Source organism: Camelus ferus, chromosome 1 (genome assembly GCF_009834535.1).
Source record: "Camelus ferus isolate YT-003-E chromosome 1, BCGSAC_Cfer_1.0, whole genome shotgun sequence".
Lineage (NCBI taxonomy): Eukaryota > Metazoa > Chordata > Mammalia > Artiodactyla > Camelidae > Camelus > Camelus ferus.
In genome coordinates this window covers 97,465,723-97,486,998 of record NC_045696.1, presented here as the reverse complement: position 1 = coordinate 97,486,998, position 21,276 = coordinate 97,465,723, and the positions used below count along the sequence as shown (strand labels likewise).

Sequence of the window (21,276 nt, the reverse complement as noted above, 5' to 3'; positions counted from 1 at the left end):
TAACCTAGTAATTACAAGAAAACCTGTTGACTCTATGATAAGGGCAGTTCAGGGCACTATGTAAACAGAACATGGGCTCCTAACCTCCTGGAGAAAATGATGTTTAATCTAAAACCAGAGTAATGCCTCTGAGTTACCTTGGTAGATGGCAGATCAGGATCCAGACAGTGAAAATAAAGGAACTGAAAGAAAATAGCAGAGAAAAGAATTCAAGAGACATAAGGCTAGAGATAGAGGCAGGAACCAGGACTTTATCCCAAAAGCAATGCAAATCAACTTGAAATTTTAAGCATTCAAAGGATGTAATTTCTCTTTGGAAGATAATTCAGGCTGCTGCATAGGAAATGCATGGGGTGGGGGAAAGGGGGAACTTAATAAAAGGAAGTGAGTGAAACCAGTTAACTGGGGAAATTGATAGGACTTGGTAAATGACCAGCTGTGATGAGTGAAGGGGAGAGAGAGAGGCCAAGAGTGACACATGCCTCTGGTCTGAGCAACTGTGTGGATGGCAATGTCATTTCTTGAATAAGGAACACTAGAAGAACAAGATTGTAGGAGATGAGTTGAATTTTGTTCATCCTGTGTTTAAAGTACCTTTTAGACATCTAAAGGCAGATAGCTGATAAGTAATTATTTATGTCTCAAGTTCAGGAGAGTGATATGGGCTAGAGATCTATAGCTGATAGTCATCAGCAAATTGATGATAAGAGAATGAACCAAATTACCTGGTTTAAGTCTGTAGAGAGAAATGGCTTAGGGCAAAGCTCTACTGAACACCTACAACTAAGAGGACAGTAGATGACAGAGTCTTGCAAAGAAGAATGAGAATACATTGCTAGAGATGTGGGAGGCAAAACAGGAGAGTGTTTGGGGAAAAAAAAGGATGATGAAGGGTGTATTTTTTAGAAAGAGAGAGTGATCAATGATGTCAAGTGCTGCTGAAAGATCTAGTAAAATGAGGACTGAAAAATGTACGTTGGCTTTAGCAACATGAAAGATCCTGGAAATGATACTGGGAATGGCTTGGGAAGGGAAGGTAAACTTTTTCAGAAGTTTCTAAAATGGAGAAGAGAGAAAGTGTATGGTAACTAGAGGAGGATGTGGGTCAAGGGATATTAAGATGAGATAAATTGGGAAAAAAAATTTTTTTTAATGGGAGGAAATCAGAAAGATGGATGAGTAGAAAACAGAAGAAAAGTGTCAAGATACTAAAAAGAATGGGACCCAGACATGTGAGGAATGCCTCTTCTACTGGAAGAGGAGAGAAAGAATACTGATGCAGAGAACAGTGAGGATTGTAGATCTGTGGCTCAGAAATGGAGAGGATTCCTATCTGATCACTTCTAGTTGTTCTGTGAAGGACTCAGTCATCGACAGAGAATGAGAGGGGGTGGTGGGTGGGTCAGAGGTTTCAGGGGAGTGGAGAAGTTTTGAAATAGTTGTTGAAAATGGGAGACAGCTGCCTAGGGAAACAGTAGGCTGGTCAGGCAGTGCTAAGGGTTTAACTGAGATTGATGATCATTAATGTATAACCACAGTAGTCTGTGTGCTTTGCCTTATTTTTTCCTGTGGATCAGCAGCCCACGAACCAGCAAGAAAAGAGATGGACAGCTGAATTTATATACCGTGGGCAAGACAGATGCAATGGAAGGTGCACCAGAAAGGATTTAGAATACTGGCAGTGATAGGTTGTGAATCCAGCTGGATAGGGGAGGAAATATATATAGGCAGAGGCTGTTAAATAGAGAGGGAAAGATAAGAGAATTGAAGGTCCATTTGAAGCTGAAAAACTGGGGTGTTGGAGGTTAGCTGACCAATAAGCTGGATAGATTTCAGAGGATGAGATGTCTGAAATTTTGATTTCAGAAGTAGAACAGTTCAGATGGGGACCAGGACCAGAGTGTAGTACAATGGAAGCAAGTGGCTGAAAGAAATGGAAATGAGATCAATGAAACATGAAGCCAAGTTTCTGGATGGCTCATCCACATACCCAGTTTGACGGAAGGACTTGGGGGAGAAGAACACTCGGAAGCTAAAGGCCCCACATAATCTTGCCACTGCCCATTCCTCTGACCCCTTCTATCTTCATTTAGCTCCAGCCACATGAACCTCCTTGTACTTCCTCAGACACTTCAAGCTCATCCTCACCTCTGGGCATTGGCATAAACTCTTCTTTCTGCCTTGATTACTCTTCTTCCAAAAACTCCATATCTCACCCTCTCACCTCATTCAGGTTTCTGCTCCAGCATCACCTCTTCAGAGCTTTCTCTGACCAGTCGACCTAAGATAGTAGCTCTCAACTCCATCCCCTCACTCTAACCCCTAATCTGTTTTTATTTTTTATTTTTCTTGACAGCATTTAGCAAAACCTAAAATTATAATATACATTTATTCCCTTTATTATCCATCACCCCACTAGAATGTAAGCTCAATCAGGGCACTGGTTTTCTCTTGTCCCCACTGTATTCTCAGCACCTAAAACAGACTGTGGAATACAGTAGGAGTTCAATAAATACTTGCTGGACAAATGGATGGATGGATAGATGAATAGAAAAAAGGAAGACTCATATGAAAGGCAGCTATAAATGATAAAGAGGGCATGGCTGAACAGCATAAGTTCTAATGAGCTAGGGCTCTGAAACAAGAGTGAAAGGAGAAAGTTTGAAAGATAAATGACACTGGCACCTCTAACCCCCTCATTCCTGAAACACCCAAGGCTCCAGAGAACAACCACCTCCACTAGAACTTAAGGCAAAAGGAAAACGAGGTCCTAAGGGAAGGAGCAGATCCAAGGCTGCAGTGACAGGGGTTCATCCTACACAGGGGCCCACAAAAGCAGCAGCCACAACCCACACCATAGCTCCTGCTTACCAAAGTGCAGCTTCTGATTTTCCACTTTTATGCCTTTGCTCATGTTCATTTCCTGCTCAGAACGCCTGCCTTGCTGGTCTGTCTGCTCAAATCCTACCCTTCTCTCAACAACTCAGAAACATGCTTCTGACCACTCTAGGCTGAAGTGCTTTTTCTCTACCCTGAAGTTCCACAGAGAATAGATTATATACTATTCACCCATCATTCTTATTTACTCACTCATTTGTTCATTAATTTCTTCATCTATGGTGTAACAGGTACTATTCCAAGCACTGCTTCCTTTCATAATTACTGTTTTGTTTTTATCTCATTTCTACAGCAAACTATAATATACTAACTAAAAGGATAACAATGAAACCACAAGATTGTTACAAGTTCTAAGAAAACAGTTTATAGCTACAACAGACAAGATAGAGAAAGCAAATAACAGAAATAGTAGAGTATTAGAAGGATGTTAATTAAGGTTTTATGTTGAATCCTATTTCCCTAATCAGACTATGAGATCCCATGTTCCAGTCAATCTATACCCAAAGTAATGCCTAACTTTCAGATGTGTGACAATTTGCAGTTATTTTACAAAAATCCATTTTATGAAATAAAGTATCCAATTTTACAAAATAAATCTAATTGTACTGTTATCCCGTGCAGCATTTAGGGTTATTTATTTACTTAAGCAGAAAATGAGTTTATTGGACATGTATTAGGTACCCTGCAGAATCAAGGGGCAGCTGTTGTCCTTAAAGGACACAAACAGGAGCATCTTTGTGAGGCCGTGTAACAGGTCATCGAGCATCTTGCAGGGCTGCCACTAAAATGAATTTGTGTTAACCATTCTGCATCCTCAGGTTTCAAAGCCCCAGGAGAGAGACTTATAGGTGCAGCATGAATAGCAGAGGGTACATGGTCTTTTGTTTGACAGTCCCATCAAACTGTATTCAGTTGGAAAGAAATTATTCTCCAAATGTAAATTGGGGCATAATTACAATGATCAAGGGGAAAAAAGTGCCTTCTTGATGCCCCAAGTAAGAATCGTTCACTTCCTCTCTTATGTATGTAGAGCTCCTTATTTGTTGCATCTTTTCTGATGCCTACTCACATTCTGATTGAATCAATGTTATTCACATAACTTTTCATTTCCTCCACTAGCTTACGAGCCCCACAAGGCAGTGGCAGCAGCAGCTGCATCATTTAGAGAACAGTGCACTAGAGATCCCCTAGTGCGCTGTTTCAAAATTCATTTAGAAATATTCTGAGGAGTGAATTTAAGCAAAAGTAAATGCCGCCTTCTCTATTCTATTATAGACAATTTTTCTAAATTTTTAATAGTTTTACCTTTCTAATGTGAAAAACATACAAAATGAATAAGGAAAGACGTAAATCCTCCCTAGTTGCTTTTCTATCCTCCCTAAATCTGTAAAATGCCCATAGAACATCCCTCATTTCAGTAAGAAATCTTTTTTTTTTTTGACAGTGATGTCAGTGGTTTATTGGACAGAGGGAAATTTTTTTAATTAAAATAAAAAAAGGATATAATATGAATCTAAGTTTCTTTGGAGCTGACTCAGTTAAGAGTCCTTTGAAGTTTAGCCAACCAGCTCCCTACCTGGTATAACTTTTGAATAAGGCTAGAAATAAAATGCTCAGTTCAATGGAGACTAACTCTACTAATAACTAGCTAGGAAGAAGTGCTCAGACTTTTCTAGCTTGTATCTGTGAAGATAATTCTAGAAAACCATCATTGTAGAAAATATACTACTCATCTGTCAGAAGTTCTCTTACAAACACTATAAAATAAAATGCAACAGATTCATTCCATAGTAAGACCAGGAATAAGGCTCGATCAAATACTGTAAACAGCAAGGTAATGTGCATAGAGCAGAATGTTATTCAGTCATAAAAAGGTATAAAGTACTGATAGGTGCTACAATGTGAACATTGAAAACATTATGCTAAGTGAAAGAAGCCAGACACAAAAAGCCATATATTGTATAATTCTACTTATATGAAGTGTCCAGAAGAGGCAAATCCACAGAGAGTAGATTAGTGGTTGCCAGGGGCTAGAGGGAGAAGAAAGTGGCAAGTGACTGTTAATGGGTATCCTTTGGGAGTAATGAAAATGTTCTGTAATCAGGTAGTGGTGACAGTTGCACAACTTTGTGAATATTGTAAAACCCACTGAATTGCACACTTTGAAAGAGTGAATTTTATGTTATGTGAATTATTTCTCAAAAAATAATTTTTAAAAGGGAGAGAGGGAGGAGGCTTAATAAGAGGTTTGGCATGAAAATAAATCGTTCTAAGGGCCTATGAAAGGCATGGAATTTGGTGTTTATGTCTAGGCAAAGAGTGGAACAAAAAAAGCATAGAAAAGTATACCCAATAATTACACCCTTAAGAGCCTAAAAGTTTTTAAAAAGGTTTTAATTACATTGCTCATATTGTGAGACAAATCATTTCGCCTTTTTGGAAAGTATATGGTGACTTGCTCATTTTTTTTTTTTAGGTACTAAAAAAATTGCCTACAGCCTTTCTTAGTTCTTTTAGTCTATGAATTGTGCAACAGTCTAGCTGCAAATCGAGTAATTTTATTATGTTGCAGCTCTTAGAAACTCACTTGAGCTTATTAAGAACCTTTTATTTATTTGGAATAAAAGCACAGGGTTTGCAGTGTATGCCAGGAAATCATACCCTAACCATCTGTACTTGCTCCAGTGAAACTCAAAGACTTCCCTGGATTTTCTTTTCCTCATTCTCTAAATTTTAATCTGTGTGTTTTTAGCCTTTGAGTTAACTGAGAAGCCTTTTCGTTCTGTGAACTAAGCACATTCCTTCAAAACCACAGGCATCCACTTCTCATTGGATTTATGACAATCACAACATTGGCATGCAGGTATTAAAAAAACTCAATTTGCTTTTCCCATCACACCTCTGGTTACCTCAGGGAACACCTCTTCAATGGAAAAGGAGTAAAGATAATTTCTGCCATCCAAACCCTATCCAAGTATTTCACAGTTCTGTCGTGATCTAGCCTTTCCTCTGCACATTTCTACAGCTCAAGCCATTTACCTTCCAAAAGAACATGGAGTTTCAAGAAAAAGTGCTTCCAACAGACAGCAGCCCAAAGGAATTTCCCTTCTTCAGAACAGCCCTCTTAGGATATTCCTTTCTGCAGCCTGATGAGTTTACGAATTAAATTATTTTCAAAGCTGGAATGGCCTTAGAGCACTCTAAACTTTAGGACTTTATCCTTTGTTCCACACACAACACGGATCACTCTAAGCATTTAATAAATATTTAACACAACTGAGTCAGTGGTCTTATAAAAAAGAGATAAAAAGGTTTTAAAATTTGCTTTGTTTTTCCTATCAACACAATGCCACATATAAATGTGTAGATTATAGGTCAAAGTAAAAGAGAAAAGAGCAAGAAAAATTAAGGAAAAAAGAGCTAAAAAATCTCATATGGTTTGTGAGAAAGGGCAGAAACTCTTTTCTATGTTTCCTCTCGTTTTAGCTGGATCTTGAGTAGACTGTTCTACAAGAGAAGACACGATAACTGCAGGAGAGGAAAATGAAAATTGTAGTCTTTGAAACTAAAAAAACATCAATTTAGGTTCAAGTGCAATAAAAGAGTTTGGCCTCCCACTCTGATAGTACATAATTAGCAATATTTCTAATGATAACACACATAATTTACATTATAATTATAAAAAATTTATCATATAAAAAGTTACTTGGGTTTAAAATGGCAACAACCTGAGTAGAAGCCAAGTTTCAGAGTGTATTAATGTGGATTATTTGTATTCCTGATGCTCCTTTAGGCCCACTAAGGAAATAAAATTACCTTCCTTTTATTTCCCCATTATGGCAAGTAGAATCTTATAGACTCCAGGCTCTCAAACTTAATTAAGTCATTTGAGTTCCTGGGCAGAGAGGACTGGACCTGTATAAACACAGAACAAGGAGCCAACACTACTATTCAGCGATCAAATCACTAAATATATATATTTTAGTGCCATAAGGTGTATCATTGTTTCCTCATCTACAAAATACACTATTTTGCAAAGCTGAGAAATAATGGGCTTCTTACGTTCTTTTAATTGAAACATTGCTTTCAAAGTTTGTAAAGCTCACTGAAGTAACCACATTAATGGTGAAGCTGGGCTTGCTTGTTTAATTTTTTTAAGGAAAGCATTTAGGTTTAAACATAACAGTCATGGTGGTTTTAAAAAATGAATACATTTAAACTAGAGGCAATGTAATACAATATCCTTTTTACCAAAATATTTCCTACCATAGTGAAAGAAAGGAAAAGAGATGAGAGTAACCCATTACTATGGAAACTGTGGAAGGGTAAGCTAAAGAGGGACTTAAACATATATTTTAAAAAACAAGTACAAAATAGAGTGAGGAAATTATAGCAGGGAGACTTTAATGCAGCAGCTGACAGATCTTCCTTACCATGAAGGCTGTGAAAAACTACAAAGAAGTATTATATGTTTTCCTTTGGAGATAAAAAACAACAGATAATTCTCCATTTCAATATAATATTACTTAGAAAAAGAGACCTGGCTTAGCTAATGTCTTCGGATTTCCATACTTCTTTCACTAGTGTGGAGAAAGGCAGAAAAAAGACTCTTGACCAAGCCTATAGGTAAAACCCTCAGTCTGTCTACCTGAGTCCTTTGGGGACTAAGTCATTTTGAATAGCTGAGTTTTCTGGAGAGCTATATGTGTATCATTCTAAGAATTAAAATTTTCAATCCAAGTCCTACTAAAAACGTATTTAAATTCCCTGATCTTTTTTCTTCTTCTTTTAGACTTCAAAAAAAAATTTTTAATATTATGAGTTATTCAAACACATTACAGAAATTAAGAAGGAAAAGAAACAGCTATAATCCTACCACCCAGAAAGTACCAGGCAACATTTTCTCTGTTTAATAGAGTATATTAGACTGAACTCAAGGCTACAAAATAATGAGATCCTCAGTCTACACAAGTATTTTCTAAAGCCCAACACTATGCTAAACACTCTACATACATGGTTTTATTTAGTCCCTATCAGCCAATGAGGTAGGTGTCATTATTCTTATTTTAGAGATGAAGAAAACAAGGCTTTGGGAATTTATCAAGGACCCATAAGAAGCCACAAAACCTAAATTCAAACCCTTCTGTCCACCTCCAAAGACTGATCTCTTAACTTTCTCGTACATTTATACCTTAAAGGGCCACATACTGCTATAAATTTTAATGGCTCCCACACATGCATTCTTTACACACAATCTTTATGATTTTTTCAAACTTTCTTTAGTATCAGGCTCTCATTTTCAGTTTTCAAAGAAGTATATTTTCTTCCTATGGTATCCCTACCACCTTTCCAGTTTGCTGCTTTATATTTGCCTAAGTTTAGAAACATCAGTAACAAAACAAGCCTATCGGAATCTGGTGAAACACAAAGGAGACCCTCAGTGGGTGAAGTTTATACAGACTTTGTGATTACACATATTGATTATTCCTTATTCACAGCTCTGTTCTGAGAGATGAGACGTTACTATTCTGGATTTGAGACATAAAGGATATGGCACCTAAGTCTAAATGTGCATCAGCAAATCCTTCAAAAAATCAGCATACTCATAATCCGTAATGTTTTAATAAACATTGAGATAGTTATTGATGGAAAGGCAAATCCTAGAATCACGAAACCTGGTCCCATAGGAGAGCAGAATACTGACTGCATATGCAGAAAATACCTTCATATACAAGCTACAAGAAAAATCAAATGGGCCATGAAACAAACAAGGCACACAGGGTGTGGAATGTTCAAATAAGAACAGGAAGAGGCTCATTAGATGACCTCAAAAAAAGGTGAGCCCCAGGTTCAAAAGGAAGTTAGAAGACTGCTCTCAACTCACTCTGGTCCAAAGAGGTGAAGAAGGCAGTACATCAGAAAGAATATGGAACTATGGAGAAAGAAGGCCAGGAGAGTTTAATACAAATAAAAGGACTAACACAGGCTTTGTTGTTTTGTTTGGGGTAAGAAAGAGTGGAGACAGAGGTAGAAGAAAGACTGCCCTGCAAGGACACAGGGATATTATTTCAATCTTGGCTGGAGTCAGCCCTGCTTATCTCTCACCAAATGTGGACAAATCAGAAGTCTCACAGAGCTATTTTTATCATATAAGCTTGGCAGGCATGTTGCTTTTAAGCTGATGACATATTCAACCATTTCCTGTAATATATAAAGTTTCCTTTTGTTTGTGAGGTTGTTAATATGAAAGCTTCATTAATTGAGTTATCACTGTAATTAAAAATGATCTGATTTTGGTTTGCTAATATCTGATATTACAGTTATTTTGCAACTGCAGAACATATATACCTATGGGAAGAGGTGGCTCAGATGCCTGCAGAGGACAATGGTTGGCAACATCAATTGTGCTTTTCTTCCACTGTCCTGTTTCCTGCTAGGCTCTCTCTTAAGAGAAAGAAGAAACACGATGTCACTTTGACCTGGAAATCTCTAATTCTTAGAAGGCAAAGCACCGATAGAGCCTAGAATATACCTTGGAGTCTGATGTTCCTAAAGGTCTCCACGGATTGCTCCGTGGGATGAGATTCTCAGAGTCAAGGCCTTGGATAGATATTTAAGACTGAACCTCGACTATAACTCAATAAAATAAAATTTTTAAAAAATGCATTTTAAAGCATTCTACCTAATAATTTTATTTATAATTGTCAAATATTCCAAATTCACAAAAAATTCTAAAAATAAGAGGCTTATATGAAACCACCACCTGTATCAAATGTTAACAAAAAATATTATTATTTTTAAATGGTTGAAAAATAAATTTCAAAACATACTTAAAAAAAAAAAGACTGAACCCCAATTTCCACACTTCCATATGATTTTTCTCTTTAAGTCTGCTACTCTTTAAAAGCATCCCTGTCTCCTTAAGTTTCCCTGTGTCCTTGAACTCCATGAGGCTGAACTGACACATCAGAATCTGAGTGTTTCAGGCTAATAGCTTAGTTACTTACTAAAAGACAAAAGAAAACAAAAATCAAGTTTGTAAGGAAGAAGGGATATTTGCTTGGAATGTAGTAAACATGGCCTCTCTTTGCCCTCTTTATACTTTCTCTTAGATGCTTTGGGTATTAGGGAAAAAAAGTAGTCCTTGATAAAATGCAATACAGTCACAAAAATCTGAGTACTATTTAAGCTTATTAGCCATGACAACTTAAACTTAAGCAATATGGTAAGTACTTAACTATCTTCATATGCAAAGAAAAATGCATGAACTGCCTAAACAATATAGCATTTAAAAAAATTCATATTCACTTTTAACTATTCTGTGGCTATTAATATCATGGAGTGCTTTTAAAGGTCAAAAACATTAAACTGTCTAGAAATATTCTGAATAGTAATAGTATTACATTATGAATTTTATTTTCAATTTTAGGTCAATAAGGAGGAAAATAATAAAGTAAGTAGTCAAAAGAAGCATCAAAAAAAGGATAGTCATTTATGTATACAGAGGATTTAAAGAGTATAGATTCACTTCCAGTTGATTCAATCCTATTCACACATTGAAAATATAAAATATATCTTGATTGTCAAGAAGCCGACCACATTTAGCACCAGGAAAGGAACTCTGCTTAGCTTTTGATCATGACTTCAATGTCTTAACATGGGAAAAGAAATTTTTATGAAATCTCTATGTATTTATCACTATCAATTCATAAAAAATTAATTTTGAAAAGTATCTTATATATTATCAATTCACAAGTGATTCAAACCTTAAAACTGGGACTACTTGATATTGCGCACAACTCTTCTGCAGTGGTTTGTTTTCATTTCCTCCAATGCTTGTTCCAGCTGCTGAACCAAATGGAGCAGGGTGGCTGGGTCTGTCTGCAGAACTTGGGTGTTGTGATCTCCATTCTGATTAAGGTGCAGCTTTATAGTCACTGATGGTTTAATCTGCTGCCTGAGGCTTCTGCTTGCAAGCTTGATTTTAAATGGAATTAAGAGTATAACAACTACTTATTAAGCATGCTGAACGTATAATTATTACATTATACTATATATAAAAAATAAAATTTCACATGAATCAGACTTCAAAATGAAAAGTAAACTTTAAAATTTTGGAAAGGAAAAAGAAATTAGAATGTATATGTAACCTTACAGTATGGAAGCATTTTCTAAATGTGATATTAAACATACAAAACATAAAGAAAAACCCGATAAATTTAACTACATTAAAATTATTAAAATTTTAATAATTTAAAGCTGCAAACTGAGATTATTTTGTAACATATACAACCAAAAAAAGTGAGTATCAAGAACGTATGAACTGCTCTAATTTAATAAGAAAAGCCAACAAAACCAAGAGAAAATTGTGCAGAAGACCTACACAAACATTTTGCAGAAGTAACACAAATAAACATTGGAAAATATGTCCAACTTTACTAGAAATCAGGAAAGTGGCCAATAAAATCATAAAGTACTATTTATCAGACTGGCAAGAATTAGAAACCTGTCTACATGGAGTACTGTAAAGTGACAGTAATGAAAACTCTCATCCACTGCTGCTGAGAGTGATGAGAGAATCATTCTGGAAAGTCAGCAATTCCACTCCTAGGTGTATACCTTAAACTCTGACACATATACACATATTCATAATAGTATTTGTTTCCAAGAGCCAAAAGTTAGACATATCTCAAATATTCTCTAACAACAGAATGGATAAATTGAGAACATTCATACAATGAAACGTTCACTAAATGACAGTGAAAAGAAATGAACTACAGCAAAATAAGTTGTCATGAATAAATCTAAAAAGCAAATGTTCAATCAAAAAAGCAAGCTTCAGAAGAATACATGAAAATCTAAAAACATACAGTTTAGTGAAAAAATTTATGTTAAAAATATATATAAAGAAAAGATGAATAGAAAATTCAGGATAATGGTTATCCCTATGGAGCTGGAAGGGGATTATAACTCGGGGAGAGTGATTCAAAGGTACTGGTTTTGCTCTATTTCTTAAGCTTGGCAATGGGTACTTGTTTTATTATTGTTATTTAAGCTATAATCTTTTGTCTGCATTATATATTACAAAATTAAAAAAATAAACACTATTGACAATTTTAAAAAGAAAAAAAAAAACCACTAGAAACAATAACCAACTTGGAAGCGATGGTGTTTAATTCTAGCACCGGATCATGTTCTCTAAAGACCATTCCCTCTTAAAAGGAATCAGGACCTCCTCGAAGTAATAGCTGATCAGAGGTCTGGGACAGGAATTGTACATGATGAGCCTGAAACACCTTGTTACACGAGAAAGCAAGACTGTTATTTAAAACTACTGTAGTCACATCAGAAGGACAAGAAGCCAACTTGAAGAGATTCCCAGGTGAATAACGAATCTAAACCTGAGATTTCAGGATTATTTGAGTACTACAACATAGAATATTCAGACTAATAACTTTTTCCAATTAATTCTAGGTGATCTAGGCTTCCAAAAGAACCCAAGATACAGATCCAAGGCTGAAATGGAATGTTTCAAAATAATCTGGAAATAATAGGTCAATCCCTTTGGGTGAGCTAGTCCCCAGACATAAAATAAGTACTTGTTAAGTACTTTTAAGATCATCTCTCTAGTACAGAAGCCTCTAGAGAAGACAGGTATGCAAACTATAAATATGATGACTAAAAATACTGCTTCTTCAATTATGCACTGTTTATAGTTTTTTTTTTAATAGCTGCACTGACAGATACCAAATGCATCTACCTGTGTAATTAAGCCATAAATTTTTTGTTGAAAGACTAAAGGTCACTCAAAATTTAATCTCTAAGTTTTAGACAACATGATATTTAACTTAATAACCTTTACAGATTAGTATCTATACCATTCTTTAAAATGTCTGAAGATTATATAACAACCCTTACAAATACCTACTGAGATATAATTATGCCTAATTTCTCTTCAGAAAAAAATATGAATCACATTACTACAGGATAAAGAATAGCAGCCCACAAAACTCTTGACATGGACTTATTTTTAATGGGGATGAAACTCTGTCCTTCTCCCTGTAAAAATAACAGCAACAACTTTAAATGGGTCAGCCTCAAAGGTAACATTCTCCTGCATCAGTCTCAGATGCATTCAATTCACTGATGCTATTAACAAGGGCATTACTTGCACTGGCAATTTATGAAGTATGGGAAATGTTTCTGTTAGAAACTAAACTACTGGAAGGAGGGTACAGCTCAGTGATCGAGCGTGTGCTTAGCATGCATGAGGTTGTGGGTTCAATCCCCAGAACCTCCATCACAAATAAATAAATACCTAATTACCTTCCCACCAAAAAAATTGTTTTAATTAAAAAAGAAACTAAAATATAATGATTAATTTATTTCCCATAAGCAACTGCACAATAATTCGATGGTAACTGTCTATTCACTTACCAGTCTCCATGAGATGAATCAGTTACTCAAAAATGAAAGGTTCTATAGTCTGTTACTAGTTTCTTAGCCACTTATCTGGTCTTCATCTGACAAGTCTTCCTGCCTTAAGCAGAAAATCCACTATAGTTAAAAATCTCTTGTAATATTTCAACTAACAAGCTCAGGAAATCAATTAGTTCTCTGAGTAGCTTTTTTAGCCCTTAAATGCATTTCACCACATGAGGCAATATTCACTCAGTATACTCTTAGCATTACACTGTATCAGTCTTTGCAGTAACACGGAAATTCAAACCCATTTCACTGGGCAAATGAGCTTTCCAGTTTAATTTTAGAAAATTCAGTTGCTTAAGTTTCTAACTTCTAAAAATGTCTTAATAATGGAAAAACTCTAAACAAATCAATAAAGCCAAAAAAAGAACCTCTAAGGGCTACTGGACCACAAAAGTCAGGAGATACCGCCATACAAGAGACGTACAAGATAAATGACTGCTGAACTTCATGAAATGACCATCCCCTAGGCTCCTCCACCTACTTATTATGAGAGGGCCTAAATAAAAAGGTTTAACCATAGTGATCACCTCCTCCCTGCCAGCCCCACAGGATTTGCCACTTAGGAGGTCTCCAAGAGCATAAACTGTGTCAAGTTTCTGCTGTATCTACATTGCTTGGCACATGACAGGTGTACAAGAAATATCTGATAAACAATTTAAGAAGTTGCCACCACCCCCTCCCCACCAATTTATATTTAGCACTGAATGCCTATTATGTGTCAGGCACTGTCTTGGGGACACAGTAGTGAATAAGATACAGTACCTGCCCTCATGGAGCCTATAATCTGGTTTATATCATCTCCTGTGTTTATATATATATATATATATATTTTCAAGCACTCAACACATTGGATCATAACTGCTAAACTCCTCTAACTGAACTTCTATAACCTATTTGGACCATTCAAATCCAGTATTATAGCAGTTTACAAACTTTACTGCACATTAGAATTACCTGGGTGACAGAGGAGATTTTAAAAGTCCTTACACCCAGGCCAAATTCCATATCGATAAACCAGAGCCTCTGGAGTAGAACATAACATCAGAACTTTTTAAAGCTCCCAGGTCATTCAAATGTGCAGTCAAGTTTGGGAACTAAGGTGCTATACCACGTATTCATTTGTTCAATCCCATATCCATGTGGGCCTTTACAACTTATGCTGTCTCCTCTGTCAAGAATATTACCCTGGTTTTCTCTAACCACTCATCTTTCTGAAATTTTACTTCCTTTTCTTGAAGCTTTTCTGATCGTGCAAGTGGACACTGAACCACCTGAGCTATAGCTTTTCCAAAATACTCAGTTGTACCTTCATTTATACAATTATATTCTTTTTTTACTCTCCAGAACCTTATTTCATAACTATCTTTAATTACCAGTTATTTTAAGAACATCTAATACCCCTAACCAGATAACATCATTTCCAGCTGAGAAAGCGTCTTACATTTCTTTTGTGTCCCAAAGCATTTAGCACAGCTCTAGTCAGTGAATGGATGACATTCAATAAACACTATTAACTTATCTGTCACTGCTTGATAAAGGACTGCATGCAATAATTTGAATACTCCCTTTTGGTTATTTATGTGGCTTTAAAAACAACTGAATCTCACAAAAATCATGTTGTGTAAAAGAAGTCACAGAAAAATGTTTACGAATCATTCTATATATAGAAAGTTAAAGAGCCAGAAACACTAATCTGCACATTAGAAGTCAGGATGCTGGTCACCTCTGAAAAGGAGGATAAGGGAAGTAATTGGTAGGAGGCAAGGAGAATGCTCTCAGGTACTGGTCATGGAGAAGTGTTGGTTTCATGGCTGTTTTCACCATATGGTAATTCATTGGGCTGTACACTAACCTGTGTACTTTCTTACAGATGTGTTTTATTTACACAAAAAAGTTTTTAAAAAGCTAAGCACCACTTTAAAAATATGGATAACTATCTCCTTTTCTAAAATAAGCTTTTTCTTACAAACTTCACGAATTAAATCAAAGTGAATACATTAAAAAAATAAGAAAGTGAGAAAAGAAAAAAGAAAATGAACTATTTGTGAAATGGTCTAAAAATGAATATTAAAAAACTAAAGTTTCAAACCATAGTTTGGTTAAGGTGGCAAAGACAAATCTGAGGACATAAATGAAAAATAAACCTGATACTCTATGTCAGGTTAAAAAAAAGAAAAGTCACACCTGTACATCTAGTCTCCATTCAAGGCTGTGGTAACTGGGAAGGTCTGGTGCCAATTCACTCAGAATAGTTCTGATCTCCTTTCTGTTGTCCAGATAAAGCTGAAGCAATAATTTGTTCAATTCTTCAGAGAATCCCAGAACAAAGACGGAGTCTTGGAAATCCAGTTCAGAAATCTAAAAGTGAATCAAGTTTGATGGAACATCAAAATTTATTTTTGTCTAGTAAATGCTGAAATACTTGACATACACAAAAAAATATGATATCCCCTAATCCTTTTTTGTCTGGTAAAAGAAACAACACTCCTTAGTTAAAGGCAACCCTTGCCCACTATTCCAAATTCTGAATTTGTGATACATAAAAGTAAAAATAAGCAACAAATCCAGAAATAAACAAGTGGGACTACTTCAAATTAAAAAGCTTCTGCACAGCAAAGGAAAGCATGAACAAAATAAAAAGGCTACCTGCTGAATGAGAGAAAATATTTGCAAATCATATATCTGATAAAGGGTTAATATCCAACAAATATAAAGAACTCATACCACTCAACAGCAAAACAACAATAACAAAAAAACGAATCCCATTAAATAATGGGCAGAAGATCTGAATAGACATTTTCCAAAGAACACACAGAGATGGCCAATAGGCACATGAAAAGATGCTCAACATCATTAATCATCAGGGAAATGCAAATCAAAACCACAATGACATAACACTGCACACCTGTTGGAATGGCTATTATCAAAAAGACAATAAACAACAAGTGTTGGTAGGGATGTGGAAAAGAGGGAACTCTTGTACACTGTTGGTGGGAATGTAAATTGGTGCAGCCACTATGGAAAGCACTATAGAGGTTCCTCAAAAATGAAAAATAGAACCACCATGTAATCTAGCAATTCCATTTCTGGGTATTTATCCAAAGAAAACAAAAACACAAACTTGAAAAGATGCATGCACACCCATGGTCACTGCAGAACTATTTTCAATGGCTAAGATACGGAAACAAAGTATCTACTGATAGATGAACAGACATAGAAATTGTGGTATATATACACAATGGAATATTACTTAGCCATAAAAAGGAATGAAATCTTGCCATTTGAAACAACATGGATGGGCCTTGAGGGTATTATGCTAGATGAATTAAGCCAGACAGAGAAAGACAAATACTGTATGATCTCTCTTACATGTCACAACTAAAAACAAAAATAAAAACAAAACCACCAAACTCATGGAAACAGAGAACAGACAGGTGGTTGCCAGAAGCAGCGGGTAGGAGGTGGCAGAAATAGGCAAACGGGGTCAAAAGGTTTGAAAAAAAAAAAGCCTTAGTGAGAGAATGAGGGCTTCTGGTTTGGGTGAATCCTAGTAGGATACTCAGATGCTGACTGGACACAGAGAAATCATATATTTGGCCAGGAAATGAAGTGGGAGAGAAGGGCAAGGGGACAGTTTTTGGCTATCCAATGGGATGGTGTTATTGGGAACCAAGCAGTCCTAACATAGCACTGACCCTTGTTAGGTTAAAAGGAAGCTGCCAACAGCAGCCTTGCTTTTACTTTCTTGTTGGATGACTGAAGTGGGGAGGGGATAAAAAGGTAGAGAAAGTACAGTTTTTCTCTTCGTTCCTCTCCCTTTCATTGTATTCACCTCAGCCACTTTAACACTCTACTTCCCTTGCTCTTTTCTAATTTATGCACACCACCCTTTTTTTTTTTCAAGTTTATTAATGTCCTTAGACTTGTTTCTGTGCTACCACGTGAGATCAGACAATGAAGGTCATCTTTGTGGCTCGTTTATAATAGCATAGGCTTGGGGATTTTATCCCTTCAACAAATATTTTCTGAGATCCTCTTATCGGATAGGTACTGTGCTAAGGAGACAGAGCTGAACAAAACAAATGGGCTCATTGCCTTCATGGAGGAGCTTACAGTCCTTGGGGCCAGGCAGGTTAGGTTAGTTGACCAATCACACCAAGTGGTCTACCAGAGGATTCAACTGAAGAACAGGAAGTTAGAGATCCATTCTCAGGAGGGGAGCTGCTTCGAAAGCTCTGGACAGGGTCAGAAAGGATCATTTAGGGCCGCAAAAAATGAGTTCCTCATATCAATTAATGGAACATGGATTTATGGGACAAAGCATTTGTTATGGACCACCTGTATGTGTAACATTTTAGGAAGCCTGACAAAAGGGATCTATAAAAAATATTTCTATGCAGTTGTTCATAACCACTCAATCTAATTTTTAGGTTGAAAATGTCATAACTCAGGTAAGCCACAGTGCATCTTTTATCACTTCCAGACTTAGAATTCACTATCAAAATGATGAGAATCTAGTGTAGTTTCTCAAGTTTACCTGATCTTAAGAATCATCTGAAGCACCTTCAAAAAATATTAATTCTCAAGCCCCTCCCCTGGAAAGCCTGATTCAATAGCTTTGAGGTAGGAATCAGGAATGTTAACAAGGGTCACATGTGACCCACACAAAAAGGCAAGTTTGAGAAATACTAGAAGGGATAATATGTAAATTAAGTCCACCCCATGTAGCCAGTTGTAATTTTTCAAACATTTTTTTCTATCAAGAGCATACAGAAACAAAGACTGGTAAAAGATCCCTCAGCTAGTATTAAGGGGAAAATCATAACTTAAAAAAAGAGGAAAAAAATACTTTATTAAAGTATAAAAAGAATTGCAAAAATGCCCAGTTTTCTCTCCTATTCTCCAACAAGCCAGATACTGCTAATATACAGAAATTAAATCATTTCATTCTCCCTTCTCTTAGGATACATACTATAGTAGATGCTTAAATAACATGCAGAATTAGAGGCAATTCTAATTTATCCTAATAAGAGGTATTCACACCAGCATCACATTATAGTCAAATTGTTTAGGCAGGGCTTCCCTAAACCAATTATAATCCAATAATAACATTATTGAAATAAGCAAATCCTGCCTGGACTGATGTAGAGTATACTGAACATTTATACGGTCCCAGTAATACAAAACAGTGCACAAAAGCCCTTACCATGAGCTTTGAGCTTTCAGTGAGGAGGTATATTAATCCTTCCACACCATGTTGGACTGTGTCACTACTCACACTGAGTTTTCCTGAAAAAGAGGGAAAATGAGCAAATAAATTATGTGGCATTTTTTCTTTTATTCAAACTCTTAAGAATAAATATTACCCATTATTCCATGTTTTCAAACATTGCAATAAAAACTAATGAGTTGGTAACAGCCTCTTGTTCATTCTCCACTCCCAGCCAAATGCCTTCAGTATTTCCCACCACATAACCTTTTCTACAAAATGCAGACCCCTGGAGACAATATCAGGGGTACGGTCCTTCTTTGAGAGGGCAGCTGTTTCAAGCCTGGCAGAAAGGTCAATGTCAAAAACCACCCCTCGTCCGTCCCGGGGGTAAAATACCTAAGCAAAAGTACAACATTAGTCTGAACTAATAATAACTAAACACTTGCATATTTATGGTTCACCCATCTATTCTACACACTTGGGTGAATTTAAGCATCATATCTCTGGCAGATGATACACGTGGGAAAATCAACTTAAAACAAGCTTTAAAAAAACTCACAATACTTAGAGGACAACAGGATTTACGCCCTGACTGAAGAGCGCTTCTGGTTTTATTCTGCCACAATGCGAGTAAGACCCTTAGAATCGCAATAACCCTTTCCAGGGCGACAGAGAATGGCCCGCCCTTCCCCACGCAGTTGGCGGGGCTGCGCCTCTCCCCATCTTACTGGCAGCGCCTTCGTAGATCTTGGGGTTCGAGCCTCGTCTCAGGAACTCCACCGCAATTCGCCCAAACTCGGCGACCACTGCAACGGAAGCCAGGAGACCATGAGCGCCAAGCGCTCCTCCGACCCCCTCCCCAGACCGCAGACCACCACCCTCCGCCGCCGCGGCCCCTGACCCGCGCTGTCCACTTGCGGCAGGAAGGCCAGGTGCTCCTTATGCTCCTCCGACAGGTCCAGCAGCATCTTTGCTGGGCCGCTGATCTCACCCGGCAGCGCTGACCCCGCCCTCGCCACTTCCGGGGCCTGTGTCCAAGCGTAAAGAGGATCCGGCGCCTCAGCGTCTCAAGCTTTGGGTTCCGGCCTACCGCCGTCCTCACTCAAACGCGTTCCGCTGTGCATGCTGGGGTCAGAAGACCGAGTTCGCAAGTCAGATGTGGGCGTAACACGCTATGCTCTGTGGAAGATGAAAAATTTAAATATCGACACGCCCGTTTGTGGCGCTTACATTAATAATATAAATAGCTAACTGTGTTAAGCACTATGCCAGGAACGGCTCTTGTATTTAACATATTAACTTATTCACAAGAACCCTGTGAGGTAAGTACCGTTATTGTTACCATTAGAGATAAGGAAACTGAGAGGTTAAGCAACTGAAAGTAACTTTTATAAAGCTATTAGCTTGCACAGAGCTTTTCTATATGCTATCTTACTTGATTTATCTCATTTAATGCGCTCAACTGCCATGATATCGTTCGTACAGATGGGTCGTTTGAACAGCGTGGGTCATCGTTTGTACAGATGAAGAATCGAAGCTCCAAAGATTACGTTACAAGCCAGTGACAGAGCTGGAAGAGGAAGGTCATCCCTTGATGATCTGCTCCAAAACCCATCATTCTACACAGCAGGCTTAAAGCTGAAGATTTGTAACAAGTTCTGTGAGTGATTATAAATTAGGATAAAGATGATGATGAAGATGACAATGACCGATGCTTGCAGGGTTCAGAACAATGTCTTTATTTTTATGTGTTGAGAGCAGTTTGAGAATTTGGTTCCTTTTCAACATGCTCTTCTTACCTTCTCTGGTTCAAATATGAGAGACTACAGAATTGCTGATTGATAGGAATACGACTCTTCAAATCTTACATTCATGGTGGTGGAGGAGGAGGGGTGCGGTTAAAGAGAGAGAGGCAGAGAAAGACTTCACATCTATTGTTATATGTAGGGATCGAGACAACTTTCTATGCTCCAAGTCTCCAAGTGAAAATTGAAAGAGTTTTTCACCTCTGCTCTCTGTGTCAACCTCATCCCTCACATCTGACTGAAATTGAAATAGCCTCTGGGACACAGAAGAGCACAAGTCCTTAAACTTGTTAGCTAGGTCTTGAAGCAGCATTTGCAGAGAGAGCACAATTTTTGCTTAGACTATAAGTTGCAAATCAACAAAAATGGCATTTTCTGAAGAAGTTTTTATTCATACATTATTGAAAAAATGTCCACTATATAAGGAATAAGGAATGCTGGAATGAATTTACAAATAGGTACAATATTATGCCAATCTGATATAGCATTTCTTCCCTGTGATCTCAGGACCTGAAAGGGCGCGGGGCAGTGAAGGTAGGGAATAGGGAGAAATAGAATGGAATGGTCAAGGAAGGGTGGTCAAAAAGCCAAGTTATAACTGGGGGAAACCAGACTGGGAGTTAAAACTCCCTTGTATAGAGTGACTTTCTGTTACCAAATGTCATGTAGTTGTTTAGAGGTAATTACCTGAGTGAAAAATCAAAAGCCTAGATTCCAGATCTGGCTCTGACACTTACTACCTGTAGGGCCTCCAACAAGTTGTTTTTAAATGTTATAAACTTAGCCTCTTCATTTGTAAAGCGGATATTTTAATTATAACTGTCCTTCTGTGCCATGCAGAGCTGCTATGATACTCAGATGAATTAGTAAATT

At 37.1% G+C, this 21,276-nt stretch overlaps 1 protein-coding gene across 4 annotated transcripts in view; it reads right to left on the bottom strand.

The window, feature by feature from the left end:
* COMMD2 (COMM domain containing 2) overlaps nt 1-19,625 on the bottom strand; it is a 38,183-nt gene extending 18,558 nt beyond the window's left edge. For all 4 annotated transcript variants that reach the window (XR_004322459.1, XM_032486548.1, XM_014561351.2 and 1 more), the window contains exons 1-5: nt 19,500-19,625; nt 19,327-19,404; nt 18,593-18,675; nt 15,571-15,744; nt 10,665-10,875 (exon numbers count right to left, since the gene is read on the bottom strand). Coding sequence is in view for 3 of the 4 variants with exons in the window: in XM_032486548.1 (XP_032342439.1) it covers nt 10,678-10,875; nt 15,571-15,744; nt 18,593-18,675; nt 19,327-19,404; nt 19,500-19,566 (600 nt within the window). In the remaining variant the exon portion in view is untranslated. The remainder of the gene's footprint in view (nt 1-10,664; nt 10,876-15,570; nt 15,745-18,592; nt 18,676-19,326; nt 19,405-19,499) is intronic.
* Between the last annotated feature and the right edge of the window lie 1,651 nt (nt 19,626-21,276).